This window comes from Poecilia latipinna, unplaced genomic scaffold (assembly GCF_001443285.1).
Source record: "Poecilia latipinna isolate Pla-1442-1.1 unplaced genomic scaffold, P_latipinna-1.0 Scaffold353, whole genome shotgun sequence".
NCBI classification, from domain to species: domain Eukaryota; kingdom Metazoa; phylum Chordata; class Actinopteri; order Cyprinodontiformes; family Poeciliidae; genus Poecilia; species Poecilia latipinna.
The window spans coordinates 166985-182203 of record NW_015112969.1 but is presented as its reverse complement, the minus strand read 5'-3'; the positions used below and the strand labels follow the sequence as shown (position 1 = coordinate 182203).

Below are 15219 nucleotides of genomic sequence, written 5' to 3'. Positions count from 1 at the left end.
TCACATTTGGATTATTATCTGACCTTTGACCTTTCCACTGTAGCTCTGGCTGTATATATGTTTAGAGTTGTTGTCCTCATTGAAGGTGAAGCCTACTGCTATTCTCATGTTTTTTTTTCTTTTTCTTTTTTAGGAACTGACAGGCTTTCTTTTATGTGAAATCATCTCCACCATTTTCCCATCAACACTGACCAGGTTCCCCATCCCAGCTGAAGAGAAGCATCCAGCCACAGCCGTAACATTTTACTGTGGGGGGCGGGGGTGTGTGTTCAGGAAGATGTCCGGTCTTGGTTTTCTGTCATGAGCAGGTTTTTGAATGTTTAAGTTTTCATCTTGTCTGATCAGAGCACCTTCTTACGTGTTTGATGTGTTCCCTTCTAGGTCCTCCAGCAAGTTTCCTCTCTCTCTCTCTCTCTCTCTCTCTCTCTCTCTCTCTACACACACACACACACAAATAAAATAAAATTGTATTTTATTTTGTTTTCTCCTCTTTAAACTATAAATTAACCTGACAAAGTCCCATTGAGAGTTAAATTTCTTTCAGAAAGATGGCCTGGCCAAGAGGTCCACAACACACACCATATAATTTAAGATCAAAATACGAATCACAAACAGCAAAATTAAACAGATAATGATTCAAATAATGTATTGACACCACAGTAATATTTAAAGGGTTCTGCTCAATGGATTAGTGTCATCTAAAAGTTAAAATAAACTATAACCTTTCAAGCTAAATAAAAAGCAATCCTGACAAAGACAAAAAAAAAAGCTATGAAAGACTTCAAACTGGAGCAGAGGTTTACCTTCAAACTGTAATCAAATGACTGAGAGTTCAGCGTGTAAATTCTCAGCAGACTCGACCATAACATGAGATTCTTGTCTGCTTCTCCAAATCGTGGTTGCTTTGCAGCTGTACCCCACTCTTTCTATCTTCCTACAGAGCTCTGTGAGATCTTCAAAGCTTGGTTTTATCATTGACCTGCCTTGGATTTTCTCCAAAACGTTGTCTCTTACCTCTTTGCTGCAATCCTTAATTTGTATGATGTTTCTCCGCTGATGTTCTCTAACAAACCTTTGAGGCCTTCGCAGAACAGCTGAACTCATACAGAAAATTACAAACAGGTGGACTCTACTGAGCAGATGACGACTGAACGGCAATGTTGTCTAAGTATGAAAGAGGTTTAATAAGTAAGAGTAAAAATGATATTCTAAGGTATTTCATTGTCTCAGATGCCGTAACAATGCAAATAGTTAATCGTTTATGATTAACACACGTTGGTGTTTCTTCTGTGGAGAGAAACACCAACAGTGGCCGCCACTTGTTGCAACGTCAGACTCCATCTCTCTCCTATCTCCCCGTACAGCAGGAGGAGGGAGGGAGAAGTGGGGGACTCCGTCACATCCTCTGTCCACATATGGGCATGAAGTTTACACGCAGCGGGGAATCCTCTCACTGGAGCCGATGAATGGGGAGGAGGGTCCGAGGGAGCTGCCAAAGTGTATATAAGGAGAGAAAGGGGAAGTCGCTGATGTGAAACCCACAGCAAGCAAATACCGAGGACCGGAGACGAAACGGAATACCTTTAATTGAATTTCTTTTTTATTCTCACTGCTTTGGATCATTTGTTTTAAAAGCCATTTTAAAGGTGGGTGGATATAAAACGGTGATCTACATTATTTGTTTCCCCCCCCCTTCCTCTTCTTTTTGTTATTTTTTTACACCCTTTTTTTTTATTCCTTGGGAGAGACGGACTTCTCAAGTGCATCATTATGTTGAACAATATGGATTTGAACGCGAAAGATTCTTTTTATCCTCAATTTGAGAATTGCAACAGTTCTTCCCTGGGAATGGAAAACAGCGTGCGGAAAGACAGCAACCAGGAGGTGTTCGTCGATGCAGAACGGGGGGTACCTGCCCAGTTTGGCCACGGTGAGTTGCTGGTTCATAAACCCCTCTGTGCATGGCGTTAAATATGTAGATAGTGAGTATTTTCAGAGAGGAGTGAGACTTTTGTCGAGTCGGGATTTATAATGAGACAAACAGGTTTATATAAGACGCGTTTTTATTTATTTATTTATTTATTTATAAGTTATCTCTTTTTTTTCTCCTGTTTCAACAGAAGGAACCCCTGCAACCCTAAAAACTGAGGCTTCCAACTCGGAGTACGCTTTCAACCACTGCGAGTGCCCAAAAGACGCATACACCCCCTCCTCCTCCTCCTCCTCCTCCTCGCTCGCCTACTCCGGCAGCTTCTATGTTGAGGCATCTCAGGGAGCGCCCTGCAGCACCGAAACACTCCTCAACATGATCACCGAGATCGTGGGCATATCCACGCTGCCGATCTCAGAGGCGCAACAGAACGGCAACTGCAGCCGGGGGACCTACCCCTCGCCCGGGCCGCCGGAAAGCAGCTCCGGCGGCTTCGGGGACTCGAAGAGGCAGCCGTACACCTGTTCTGGACCCGACCCAGACCAAACCCCGCAAGACGGCCAGGCCCACCAAGACCCGTCCACCTCCCAGTTCGGCTTTCAGAAGAAGCCAGAACCAAAGTCGGAAGCCGCGTCCTTCCCCGTTGTGGTTAAGAATGAGTTTGAAAGCAGCTGCTATGAGTGGGGGAGCTTTAACAATAAGTCTGACTGTTTGGAGACCACTTTCCACACAGAAACATTCCCCATGTCCAATGACTTCCCGCCTGACCAGCAAATGGACGTCAAGGACCTCTTGGAGACCTTTCCCCCAATTTGCCCCAATCCAGACATGGAGTTTAAAGTGGAGGGGGGCATCAAGCAGGAGCCCTGTTTCTCTGACACCTGTTCTCAGAGCTACTCCAGCCCCCTTTACAATAATTACCTTCCACCTCCACCAACCATGGGCCTGAAGCCCTTCCCAGAGCCTCCACAGCCATCAAACCAGTGCGACCCTCTCTACACATCTCCAGCCTTACCCAGCACCATAGACTCCATCCTGTACTCCTCCCTGCTGCCGGACTCGTTCCCGCAAACATACACCAACCGCACGGCGAAGCCCCCCGGCAGCAGGGCGAGGAAGAGCCCCGCGGCCTCCTCCCACGGCCCGGCCAAGGAGAAGCCCTTCACCTGCCCCATGGAGAGCTGTGACCGGCGCTTCTCCCGCTCCGACGAGCTCAACCGGCACATCCGCATCCACACGGGCCACAAGCCATTCCAGTGCCGCATCTGTCTGCGCAGCTTTAGCCGGAGCGATCACCTCACGACCCACACCAGGACTCACACCGGGGAGAAACCCTTTTCCTGCGACGTGTGCGGCAAGAGGTTCGCCCGCAGCGACGAGAGGAAGCGGCACGGACGCGTTCACCTGAAGCAGAAGGAGAAAATGGAAATAAAGCCGCAGGTGACCGCCGGGGCATGGCCGTTCAGTCTTCCTGAGGGGATATGAAAGTTGCGCCCTCCCCCCTATCACCCTTGCTTTGTTCTTCTTCTTTTTTTCGGGGGGGAATAAGATGTTGAAAGAAGAAGCCAGCCTGAGTCGGTTTTGCTTTGCAAATCAGTCTGCAACCTCAGAGGTTCTTTTTTTTTTTTTTTTTTTTTTAAAAGAGAGGAGCAGAGAGGAGGAAAAGAGCCTTACAGTATGTTGCTGCTGACTTTCTGCAGCCAAGCCAAAGCTGCACAGGTCGGCTAGCAGACCAACAGAGACTTGTTGCTTCAACTTTCAGAGGTGCCAAAGCCTCTGTGCTCTGCACTGCATGACTGGCCTGTTTCAGCACCTCTTGAATCTGGACAGCTCCAGCCTCCATTTGCCTCAGAGCCATGGTTGGATTGCACTTAACAGATTATAAATGATGACTATCTCCATTTACAGATTCCTTATTTTCTGCTTTTAGCATTCGTAGAGCAATGATTTTAGCCTATGTTTTCTTCAAAAACAAAATGCATGTTTGTTTCAATGTTTTCTTTCCCTTGACTGGAATATCAGCCACTCTCAGCCCCTCACATATCGCAGTAAAGTGAAGGGGTGTTTTTTGTTTTTGTTATTTATTTATTTATTTTTTTACATGAATGTATGGTTTTGACCATGAAGCTGTTCATCTTTGATCAGTTTAGTGTTTTTATCTTATTCTTATCATTTTACCGTCAATGTTTCTTTTGTCACTGGTCTTTGTGTTGTGTTACAATTGTTTGGATTATTACAGTTGTGAAAGATATATCATAAATGGGAAATAAATATATTTGTATCACTGTACCTCTTTGTATTTTTATAGATTAAGTGTATATTTGACAATTAATCCTAGGGTGAAATGTATTCTCAATCATAAATAATGTCTTGATATTTTTTTTCCTTTTTTTTTTTTGAGGGCTATTATTTAGTAACAACATTTCAAATGTTACAATTTGATATGAGAAAAACCCTTTTCACACATCATTCTTTTATTGGTAAGATAGAGAGCGTTGTCTCACTGAATTGTTGATCTTGATTTCTAATGCGGATATGTACTCCAGTAAATTAGGCGTGTTTACAGTTTGTACAGAATTACGTTCAGGCAGGCTAGAAGTTCCTAGCCAACCACATAAACATTGCTTTTGAGTAATCCGGTAGCACACATTGCTGCGAGTCTTTGTTAGACTGTAGAGTAAAGGGTTTTTGACTTCTGGTATCCTTTGCTGAAGGTACTGTTTTGCTGAAATGTTCACTTTAGCAAAAAAAAAAAAAAAAAAAAAAAAAAAAGAGGGGAAGAAAACACATACAATAAAAATGTTGAAGCGTTTGGTGAAATTGTCACCAACAGGTTATTGCAAAAACAAGTAATTTAACTCGCCTTAAGTTATATTAACTGTTCAAGAAAAGATTTTGTACATAGATGATTTCTACAATATATTACATTAATATCGATGTTGTTATTTTTATTAAAAGTTTATGAATAAAATAAAATAAAAAACTCTGGAAGCTTTGAGTTTCTTGTGTGTATGCCTTGAAAGAAGCAAAACAAAAGCTTGCATAGTTACCACTTCACTCCAATCCATGCCACGCCGCTCAGAGACCCCCCCTGTTCGAGCTCCATGCATGAGTGTGTCACTCCCCAAAAATACACACTGCAACAGGCCACCTGTGGCTCCTCACTGCCGGCCCAACGTTAGGCATCACTACTCCTCTCTGTGACTCACAGAGAGCGAGGACGTATTTCACGTGAATTCATTTTCATTTCTCAAAGATTCTCTCTTGGTGTAACACCGTGATTGCCTCTGTGATTTTGTTAATCAGGTCGTTTTCCTGCCCTGTCAGGGAAACGATCTGAAGATTCATTTCCTTGTCTCCTCTTGTCAAAACTGCACTTGGATTCCTGTAAATGCAGGTAATAATATATGTGCTTTGGTCTCTCCTGGAACTTAAAAGCTAAGTGAAAATTAAAAAGAAGAAGAAAAAAAATAAGCAGGCTTTTATTTGATGTATTTAAGCTACAAGGCCTTGCATACGTTTTCAATTTTACTATGTTATAACCACAGACCTTGCTGTATTTAATCCAGAGTTGTATGTGATAGGCTAACACAAAGTAGTGCATCATTATAAAAATGAAGGAAATTGATACATAAAAATCTCAAAAGTGTGGCAGTAACCTTTACTCTGATACCCCGGATAAAATCTGATTTACCCATTCAACTGCAAATCCAGCAAGAAATGGCCGTCCACCAAAACTGACAGCCTGGCCAAGAGTAGAGCTGAAGCCAACCCTCCAAACATTGAACATCCGTGCATGTCTTTGTAAAAACTATTTCAGACTGGCCAGTTCAGGTCATTATTGAGACATTTTAGCTCAAAGATTCTGTCCAAATTTAAACGCAAGAAAAGTGTCACAAGTCTAGCTTGGCTGGTCCATTTCATGAACCCCAATCACTTTTCAGCTGTTTGGATGTCAGAGTACGTTGTCACATTTTCACTTTTTGAGCACAAGTTTAGGTTCTGTTTGCAGAATGTATCTTTGTGCAAAGAAAAGAAAAAAAAGCTTTTTTAGACTTGGCATAAGAATGGATGGAGTAAAGTACAGGACAGTCATGGAAGAAAACCCATTAGAGGCTGCAAAACACTTAGGACTAGGGTTAAGGTTAGCCCTATAGCAAAACAATGTCCCCAAGCAAAATGCCAGATCTAAGACAGTACAGTTTAAATCGAAGCATATGTTTGTCTTACACACTGGAAGCTTATGCTCACAGACTCTATGTGTAGCTTGCAAAAAAATTTTTTTGAAACAATTTGGAAAAACTGTGTGCACACGTCCAATACTTTATTTAAATAATACGGGGAAATCTTGTGTCTGAAGAGCCACACACTGAGCTTTGTGTGGCTGTTAAGGGCAGTTAAAAGGAGGTGAAGTTTAAAGTTGAAGCTATAGGAATGCTTTTGCAAGGCACTGTATATGTTTCAGCACACAGTTCTATTGTAAAGTGTACCTGCAGGAGATTTTAGGGCAATTATTCAAAGGGGCTTCTGTTTTGTTTAGCATCTTTTTTTTTTTTTTTTTAACGATGCCAAGACCTTCCAGTCTGTCCCTACAGCTCATACAGGCATGTATAAGAGGGTCTCCACGGCGGTACGTAGGACATGCATGTGTCCGTGACGCAGTCGGCTGGCAGAACACTACACTGCTTGCCCACGTCAGTGCGTAAGTGCCTGAGCTGTCTGTAGCTGACAAACATACTGTACCAGTGTGAAAATGCAAGCTGCCACATGGAGCACTGTGAATAGTATGTACCCATCTTCTGCTGTCTATCATTCATCATCTCCTACAATAGCACAGAGCCCAACCAGCATCAACAGGCGCTGCCTTTATCTGTGTTATTTTAGTGGCAAACATTTCCCAGTGATGGAGCAGATGAGATTTTGAATTGCAGCGATGTGCAGTCACAGTGACCATTATCCGCACACTTGAAGACTGAAGAGGCATTGAACTCTGGCTACTGATGGAATTTCTGCAATTGTACATTTGGTGAGCTCAAATTCACATTTGCATACAGTAAATGGTCCTTGATGTATCTGCGGTACGGCAGTATATGTTTACCCTGTTTTAACAAAAGCCCCTGATAGAGACAAAAGACATAAATCATTTCCTTTCAGCAGAGTGACATTTATGGCTTTTGCTCCTGTAGATATGCAAAATACCTGAGGCCATTAAGTAATTTTGCAGGAGCGCTGAGAACCAGGCTCTCTAAGAAAGTGGATCGCTGCGAACGGTGGCATATGAAGTCCATTAAATCCTTTGCCAAGGCATTACTAATGCTAAGATGTTAACATTAGAGATGTTGCAACAGGGTGTTTATCGGAGGTAGTCTGTCTGTCTGAATCATATGTTTCACAGGCAACAAGGGAGAAACTGATGAACAGATGTAATTTCACTTCTGTACTGCCTGATCCACAGAAATCGTTTGATATTGGGTTGCTTTTGAATTAGTTAACTGGCCTTTTTATCTGCTGCACCACTTTCCCTCAGCATTATTATTTTTTTAATTCACAAACACGACAGAGAAGGATTACATGGACCTGATAGCAGAGGATAAGCGTCACTACAAAGTGATGGGAGCTTACATGTTATGTTTGCTTCATTTATTTCTTAAATGATTAAAAATTCAGCCACGTCTGTATGTTTTGCTTTATGCACATTTGGAAAACTAACTCATAAAATAGAGAGGATATAAACAATGTAAATATGTGTCCATTTCAATGGACGCTGGAAATTTGATCTTCAGGGATCTTGTGATTAGCAGGCTCTCTGGCTGAATATAGAAATAAATATCAATGATAACACAGTTTGACACGTGTAGGTGCATCTCAGTCAATTAGAATATCATCAAAAAGTTAATTATTTCTAATTTAACTAAAATCGTGAAATGTATACGTCATACTGGGTTTTTACACACAAGATGATACACGTGGCTAACATCTAAAGAAAGCCTGAATATATATATTGAATATATGATGCTAATAAAATGTGATTTCTAATAAAGAAAAGGTTAGATTAAGGAATTATGGGTAAAACTGCTACCTTTACAGGCGTTCATCAGACAGGCAGTAAAGCTCTCCATAAGAAGCGTGAGCGACAAATTTCTGAAGAAGTGAACTGCTTAGAGTTCTGTATCCAAGTATTTTAATGGAGAATTGAGAGGAAGAAACAAACGTAGTGTGAACTTCAGATGAAGTCAAATCTTAAAGAGTCACCACACATAGACATTTCCAAGACATGATATGAAGCTGTTTTTTTTTTTTTTTCTTGTGTTAAGCCACTGCTGAATCAGAACGTTTTAGGGTCATACATGGGCCAAGAAAGAAAGAAAAAAAGGACTGGTCTCTTGCTCAATAGTTCTCAGTCAACTTTTTTTCAAAATGAAAGCAAATTTAGCATTTGGAGAGACCCATACATCTAGTCACTGGAGCTCCGGTGGGACGCTCTGATGATTTGGGGGTGACATGGCATCGGTTGGTGATCCTCCACTGTGTTCCTTCATGTCTAAAGTAGAAACTAGAAAAATGCTTGCTCACTTCATGCATCCTCCTGGAGAGAACCTTTATGGAGATGTTGTTTTCATTTTCATCAGAACTTGGCACCTGTCCACTCTGCCAAAGGTACAAAAATCTGCTGTAACAACCATGATATATCACTGTGCTTAATTGATTGGCCAGCAAGCTGACCTGACCTGAGCGCCACAGAGAATCTATAGTTCACTGGCGAGAGGAAGATAAGACACAACAGATCCAACAACAAAGATGAGCTGAAAGCTGCTATTTATGCAACCTAGAGTTCCTTAACACCTTGATCAGAGGAGCCACAGACCGACTGCTTTCATGCCACACAAAACTTATGCATTATTCTGTGGAAGTGATCAGATATTGAGTACATAAACATTACAGCTTATTAATTGCTGTCCATGAGCACAAAAATAAAGACGTGGAATATATTGCTGTGTGTTTGTGTGTGCGTAATGAATCTGAATAATATATTAGCTTCCATTTTTGAACTGAATTCCTGAAATAGACAACCTTTTCGGTTGAATCCTGACTTATTGAAATGCACCTGTAAAGCATATTGTTCATAACGTCCATAACTGTTCTGCCTTAAAACCTCTGAAGTCTACTTTAGGAGCGATAAGTGCATCTTCAGCTGTCGGTGAAGCATCCCTTTTATGCATGCTTGAACTCCAAACAATTCTACCTCTACAACAATAATCCAATAATGACTTTTTTCAGAATGTTTGAAAATGAATTTATTTGCTTATGCGGAAAGATCATAGGCAGTCTTAACGGCTTGAGCTTCAGATATCAGGTCACCTCAAGCACCTATTAATAATCACAGTCCTACTTGAGACAGTCTATATGGCTGCACAGTCTCATTCTCGTGCTGGATTGATCCATTGTAGGGGTAATCACCGCATAATTTTATGCGCACCTTTGAAATGTGCACCCGGGCACGTCATGGTCCTTGGGGTGGGCTCGGTAATCAAGGTGCATAATCGCATGGCAGTAATGGCAATCAGGCTTTAGCAGATTAATTCCTTGGATCATGCATCAACCCGTTGGTCCGGTATCTGATCATGAAGAAGGGTGTAGGTGGTCTGGAGAGCGCAGGTGATTAAAAAAAGAAGAGAACCAGAACGTCGAGAAGGTGCTCGTTATGCAAACATTTTAAAGTGCCTAATTCTTTCTTTTTTCTCTCGCTCCCAAATTCTTCATTTGTATAACCGATCAGGCAAAGCACGAACCCCGAGAGTAACTTTCTCCTCTCTCCTTCAGAAATTAGAATTCAACTCTGAGGTCAAGGAGTCCATGCAGCCATTTCTTTCTTTGTGCGCTAGAGCTGTCTCTATGATGCAGCTAAGGTAAACACTAAACTATGAATATGTCCCAGCTTAATGAGCACCGTCATTGCCGTCTAGTTAGGAAAATTCATAGCTGCCCTTGAAACATTGTAGATTTGATTCCTGGCAATACTGTCACAGCAGAGTTATGCAGCTGAATGCAGACAACCTGCAGGATCTTAGATGAACAGGGTGAACAGCCGTTTCAGTGCAGCAAAACACCGTTCACAATGTTTGTGAGAAACTATGTGTCGACTTATGGATTTTTTTTCTGTTGTTGCATTTTTGGCACACGTAAGTATTTCAGATTATTAAAGGTGTATACAATCGGACAATGTGACCTGAGTTAGTATAATTATTTTTCAGTGATTATTCCCTCTATCAAAGGAAACAGTTTACCGAAAAGTGAAAATTTCCAGGAGTGCCTCACCTAACCAAATTACTCTGAGAATACATCGACTAATCATCCAGGAGGTGATAAAAAAAAACAACAACATCAAAAGCACCACAGGACTCATTGCCTTCATCTAAACCATTGTTTATGATTTCACGATAAGAAATAGACCGGACAAAATTGGACTCCAGGAACAAGTCTTGCAATAGATAATCGTCTGAAAAGCCTCTGTTGATGTTTTTTCAGAGGCTCTCACCAGAGAGTCAAGCTAGCACCTGGCCAGAGTGGGGGCCCAAAAAGAAAATGAGATTTCTACCATCTTAAAACAACTCTGACCTCAAAAATAGCACAGCACCCACTAACAGGTGTCATGGTGAAGAGATAATCAGTGTTATTCACTTCTCCTGTCAGCAGACATAATGTTATGTCTGATTTGAGCATATGGAAGTCTATGATCACCTAAACTGAATAAATGGTTGGTCTGCAGTATCTTGCAAAAAAATGTTTTCTATGTACAGCACATATTGTACAGTGGAACGTGTAAAGCACATCAAAGAAGATTAAATCGTGTATCTGAAAAGTAAAGTAGTGTAAATAAACAACAACAGTAAAACTGTATTTGTATATATAATAAAAAAAATTATACTAAACAATTTTCAATGACAGTTTCTGTATGTAGTTGCACTTAATGTTTCCTGATTACATTTTGGTCCCTATGACCAATCAGAGCAATCTAAACATAGGTGTTTGTTAATACTTTACTCTGTTTTGATCTCACACGTTGATAATTTTATTTGCACGTGCCTTCTGGGGACGAAGACAAGTGCAAATAAAGTTCTGCTTTAAATGTTGTAAAATGTATGTTGGGTAGTGTTCCAGATCTGATCTCTCCTACAACAAGAGCTCTATGTGGATTTCTGTGGGAAGCAGCATGGCGGGTCACAGGTGGCTGTACACTGTGGGCTACTTTGGCCCACACTGGGCAATGATTCTGCAGGGGCCACTGATTTGCTTAATGTGTTGTTGCTTTTACTGAAGCTGTTGTCTGGGTGCAGTTGCAGTCAGGTAGGGGGAGGAGGGGTTATTAGAAAGCTGCTGGCTGGAGGTAGGATAATTTGCCATTTCTGTACCGAAACGTGAGGATATGTACACAACCTCTCACACATCGTATGTCTTTCTTTGTTCACAAGGATTTTGCATTGACTTCCATTAATTTGTCATTCATTTCTGCAGCCTAACCTCTAACCCTAGCCTCATATTTAACTTAAACTCAATTCACACTTTAATCCTAAACTCAGCCCATAACCCAAAAACACCACTTCTTTGGCTCTGGTCCCCATAAGGACCAGTCGGCCCCCACTTAGTATGTGTTAAATGGTACAGTCTGGTTTGCTGGATCAATTGCCTCGCTCATTCCTGGCATGCATCTTCATGTCATCCATGTAGAGATGAAGCCTAGGCAAAAATTCAGCCTGGAAGACTATTATATTCATCCCACCTGCCCAACCAAGATGTCGTCCTGCACCTCGATTCCAACCAATCGGTGATGGTCTCCTCCTCCAATAATCAAGCGTTGCTCCCTTGATAAGGTCCAGCTGTTCACCGGCGTCCGCTCGTTGGCTGAGCTTCAACCTTCCTCCACCCCTCCTCCACCATCACCCCAAGACTTCTTCAATGTCCATTCAGTCTCCACCATCCTCTCCACCACCAGTGTCCGGGCCCAGGGGGAAAGACGTCTCTAATTTTCATACACACAGCGGCCCATTCTCTCTGACAGCGGTTTTCAGCGCAACGTCTTCCTCCTGGGTCCGAGCGCCAAAGACTTTCATTTGTCAATACCTCTCTCTCTCTCTCTCTCTCTCTCTCTCTCTCTCTCTCTCTCTCTCTCTGTGCATATGAGTCTCTCCAGGTTGAATTGACAGCGAATGATTTCTTCACTCTGAAAACTGTATCTGTGTCTTTGTGACGACCTAAGAGGGACCTTAGAGAACAGCAACATAACAGAACATAAACTTAGTTTGTGCGTCTGCTTTGCAGCTTTCCTTGAAACGGCCTCCAAGTGTGTCCTCCACATTTCCTTTGAGATCCTGGTAAAGATCTTCAGAGTAGCAATGTGCAGTTCCACGTATTCAAGGATTGCGTGGAAATGAAAATCGTAGAATTTCTCGACCTATGTATGTGCTCACATTAACTGTTAGGAGACCTAACAGAAGCTTAGATGTTATGGAGAGAAATGTTATTTGTCAGCAAGGAGACATTTGCCAGTTGTCAGGGGTCTTTCATGACAAGAACTGTTACGCTCGATTGTGCTTCTGGGTGTTGATGGACCAAAGGCAGTTTCTTTTGTAAGTAAAGGTGAATCAAATCAGAGCCTGGTGAGATTCAACTCATAATTCTCAAGATTTTCTTGAACATCTACCATTGTGACATATGCAGGCTGCTGTTCTGTTGTCTTGAACTTTTAGAGTCATGTGGGGTACCGGGGTCCCCTGAGGCCTGGCTTTCTAAAACGCTTCTTCAGTATTGTTCATTCTCATCTTGAGTGGATCTCCTTGTCTTGATGAACAGGAAGTAGAGCGTAGAAGGAAAAACTGTCAGACAGAAAAGCTGTCTACATGAACAGTCAGGAAGTTATGCCTCTAAGACACAGTCAAAACTGAGCACTTACCTGTCAGAGGAGCTGGAAAATATATCATCCATCAGTCATCTAACACATGTCATCTTTTCAACAAATAGAGCTTTAGGAATCACCCTCTTGATACAGAAAATATCCTTTGTGGTGTAAAATAGTGTAAAAGGAACATATTGTATGTTTTTAACTGACTACTAAAAATAGTGACTACAGATCAAATTTGAAATTGTTTTTTTTTTTTAGATGCAACAACTAGTTCATTCATTGAGCCAAGCAGCCTTTCATACATAAACAACGATAAAGGTCAGATTGAATTGCTTTAGCAAACCAGAACTTCTTAAAAATGCTTGAAAACAACAATGTCAACACAGAACCTTCGACAGACCTTCGGCAACATCTGAAATTATTGGTCAAGCTAACTTAAAAGCATCACGGGGAAATCTGGCTGATTTGGAAGTAAAACTCACCAAAATGAGAGGTGCTTGAAAACTTTTGCACAGGAACGTTTGGGGCAAATCTTGGTGTTGTTGACAGAAATAACTTTGACGGAAGTTTGTGCTTGCATGAAAATGTCCACAGTGCTATTACTTGTTGTAAATATCGAGAAATCTGCTGTCAAATTAGCATGCATCTCAAACAAACAACAAAAAAAAAAGTCTCGCGTCCACCTACCTATATTATTATGATTTTATATACTTGCAACTGTTAACCCCTCTTACCATAGAATAAATTACTACTGTATGTGACCGTGCATCCTGTAGGGCTGTGAGTGATTACTTTAGTGCTTTGACATTTGCAACAGCTGTAATGAGGCATGTCTCTGACAGACGTGTCACCACCAGCAGCCTATGTCTCAGCCGCTCAGTTCAACACTGAGTAGGGAGGCACAGTGTGGCCAAACACTGGCATTCTTTCTAGATAATGATGGCTCACCCAGTGGAGAAGCAGCGGGAACGTGTTGAAGTCTCAGACAACTGTGCGCATGTGTGTTTTAGAAAGGAAGTGAGTGAGCGAGGCCCATCGAGAGCCTATGTGAAGTTTTTTTAGTGTGTGTGCGTGCGTACGCGCGTGTGCGTGTGTATACTTGTGCCTGTCATTGCCAAGATGGAATCAGAGACTGGGAGAGGAGGCTGGCTTGGGACATAAAGACTAGGAGTATAAAAATGAGTGGGCCGAACTCGCTCATACAGTCCACCCTCCTGTCAAGTCAAGCAGGGCGACGATTTGCATGTGCACACCAGCCCGCAACAGCAGCCCCAGCGCCTATTCTGCATCTAAATTAACCAGGAAAATCAAGCGCCAGCTCTTTGGAGCTCCATGAAATGTATGCAAAATGTAGCTACTTCAGCAGCAGCTTGTTTCCTCTGCCACAACAGTTGTTTCAGTCCCAGCCGAATTACCACAGCTGTGAAGTGGAGGCATTAGTGAAGATTAACACAGAACTGGCTCATTAGAAAGAAAATCACACTCACTTTACTGTGCCTTGTAAAAGGATTTGCACACCTGGAACTTTTTTTTTTTTTTTTTCACATTTTGGCACATTGCAACACCAAATTACTGTGTATTTTATTGGGATGCTATGTGATAGAATGAAACAAATACAACATACTGGGGGGAAAAAAATTCCCCCAAGTATGTTGGGGGAAGCTCTTTTAAAAATATGTGTTTAAAGAAGTTCTTTGGAGAAATATTTTCAATTCTTATCATAGATTCACCGTTGGACATAGGAACGCAAAGAGGCATTCAAATACATAAATATGCTTAATAAGACCATTGTAATTGAGTCATGGCTGTATGGGTCCTGGTCCTATGAGCAGGTAAATCTCAGTCCCAGAATTTGGACAAAGACTATAAACTTGCCGTCCTTCCATATCGACCAGGTTTGTGAAGTACATGGCAAATAGTTGCCTTGCGAACAGATTTCCCCACCTGAGGGGCAAGTGAAGCTAAACATAAATGCATAAAAGACTTTTCAGAATTTTATTTGCAAAAGAAAAACAAGAAATAATCATTTGTGTCACTTTTGCTCCTTTTCACAATTATATAATGCTGTGTGTTAGTGTAGACTAATTTACAATCTGTAGCCCATAGTATAAACATTTAGGTTTGCAATTTTACTTTCCCAAAAATGTGCAAAAAATGTCAAAGGGGTTCATGGCAGTACATGTGCAGAGAGTTTTAGGTTGGGAGGAGCATTATGAAACCGCCTTGATTTCTGGCATACATATTCAAACACAGATACCCATGTATACATACATTTTACTTTGGCCATGGCTCGTGTGCATGAAGGCATCAATTTCTTATCCCTTTTTGTATGGCAATGGCTAGGGCCCACTTACAGACATACCATTACTCCTTCAGATAGACTGAAGACAAA

At 41.7% G+C, this 15219-nt stretch overlaps 1 protein-coding gene across 1 annotated transcript; it reads left to right on the top strand.

The window, feature by feature from the left end:
* The first annotated feature begins 1520 nt into the window (after positions 1–1520).
* Positions 1521–4710, top strand: LOC106949613 (early growth response protein 1-B). Its single transcript, XM_015035995.1, has 2 exons — positions 1521–1930; positions 2121–4710. The coding sequence occupies exons 1-2, from the start codon at positions 1771–1773 to the stop codon at positions 3413–3415; spliced, it is 1455 nt and encodes a 484-aa protein (XP_014891481.1). The 5' UTR covers positions 1521–1770; the 3' UTR covers positions 3416–4710.
* The last annotated feature ends 10509 nt before the right edge of the window (positions 4711–15219 follow it).

Coding starts and splice junctions, on each gene's coding strand:
- LOC106949613 (XM_015035995.1), top strand. CDS start 1,771: ATGTTGAACAATATGGATTTGAACGCGAAAGATTCTTTTTATCCTCAA. Junction 1,931..2,120: donor ACCTGCCCAGTTTGGCCACG/GTGAGTTGCTGG, acceptor CTGTTTCAACAG/AAGGAACCCCTGCAACCCTA.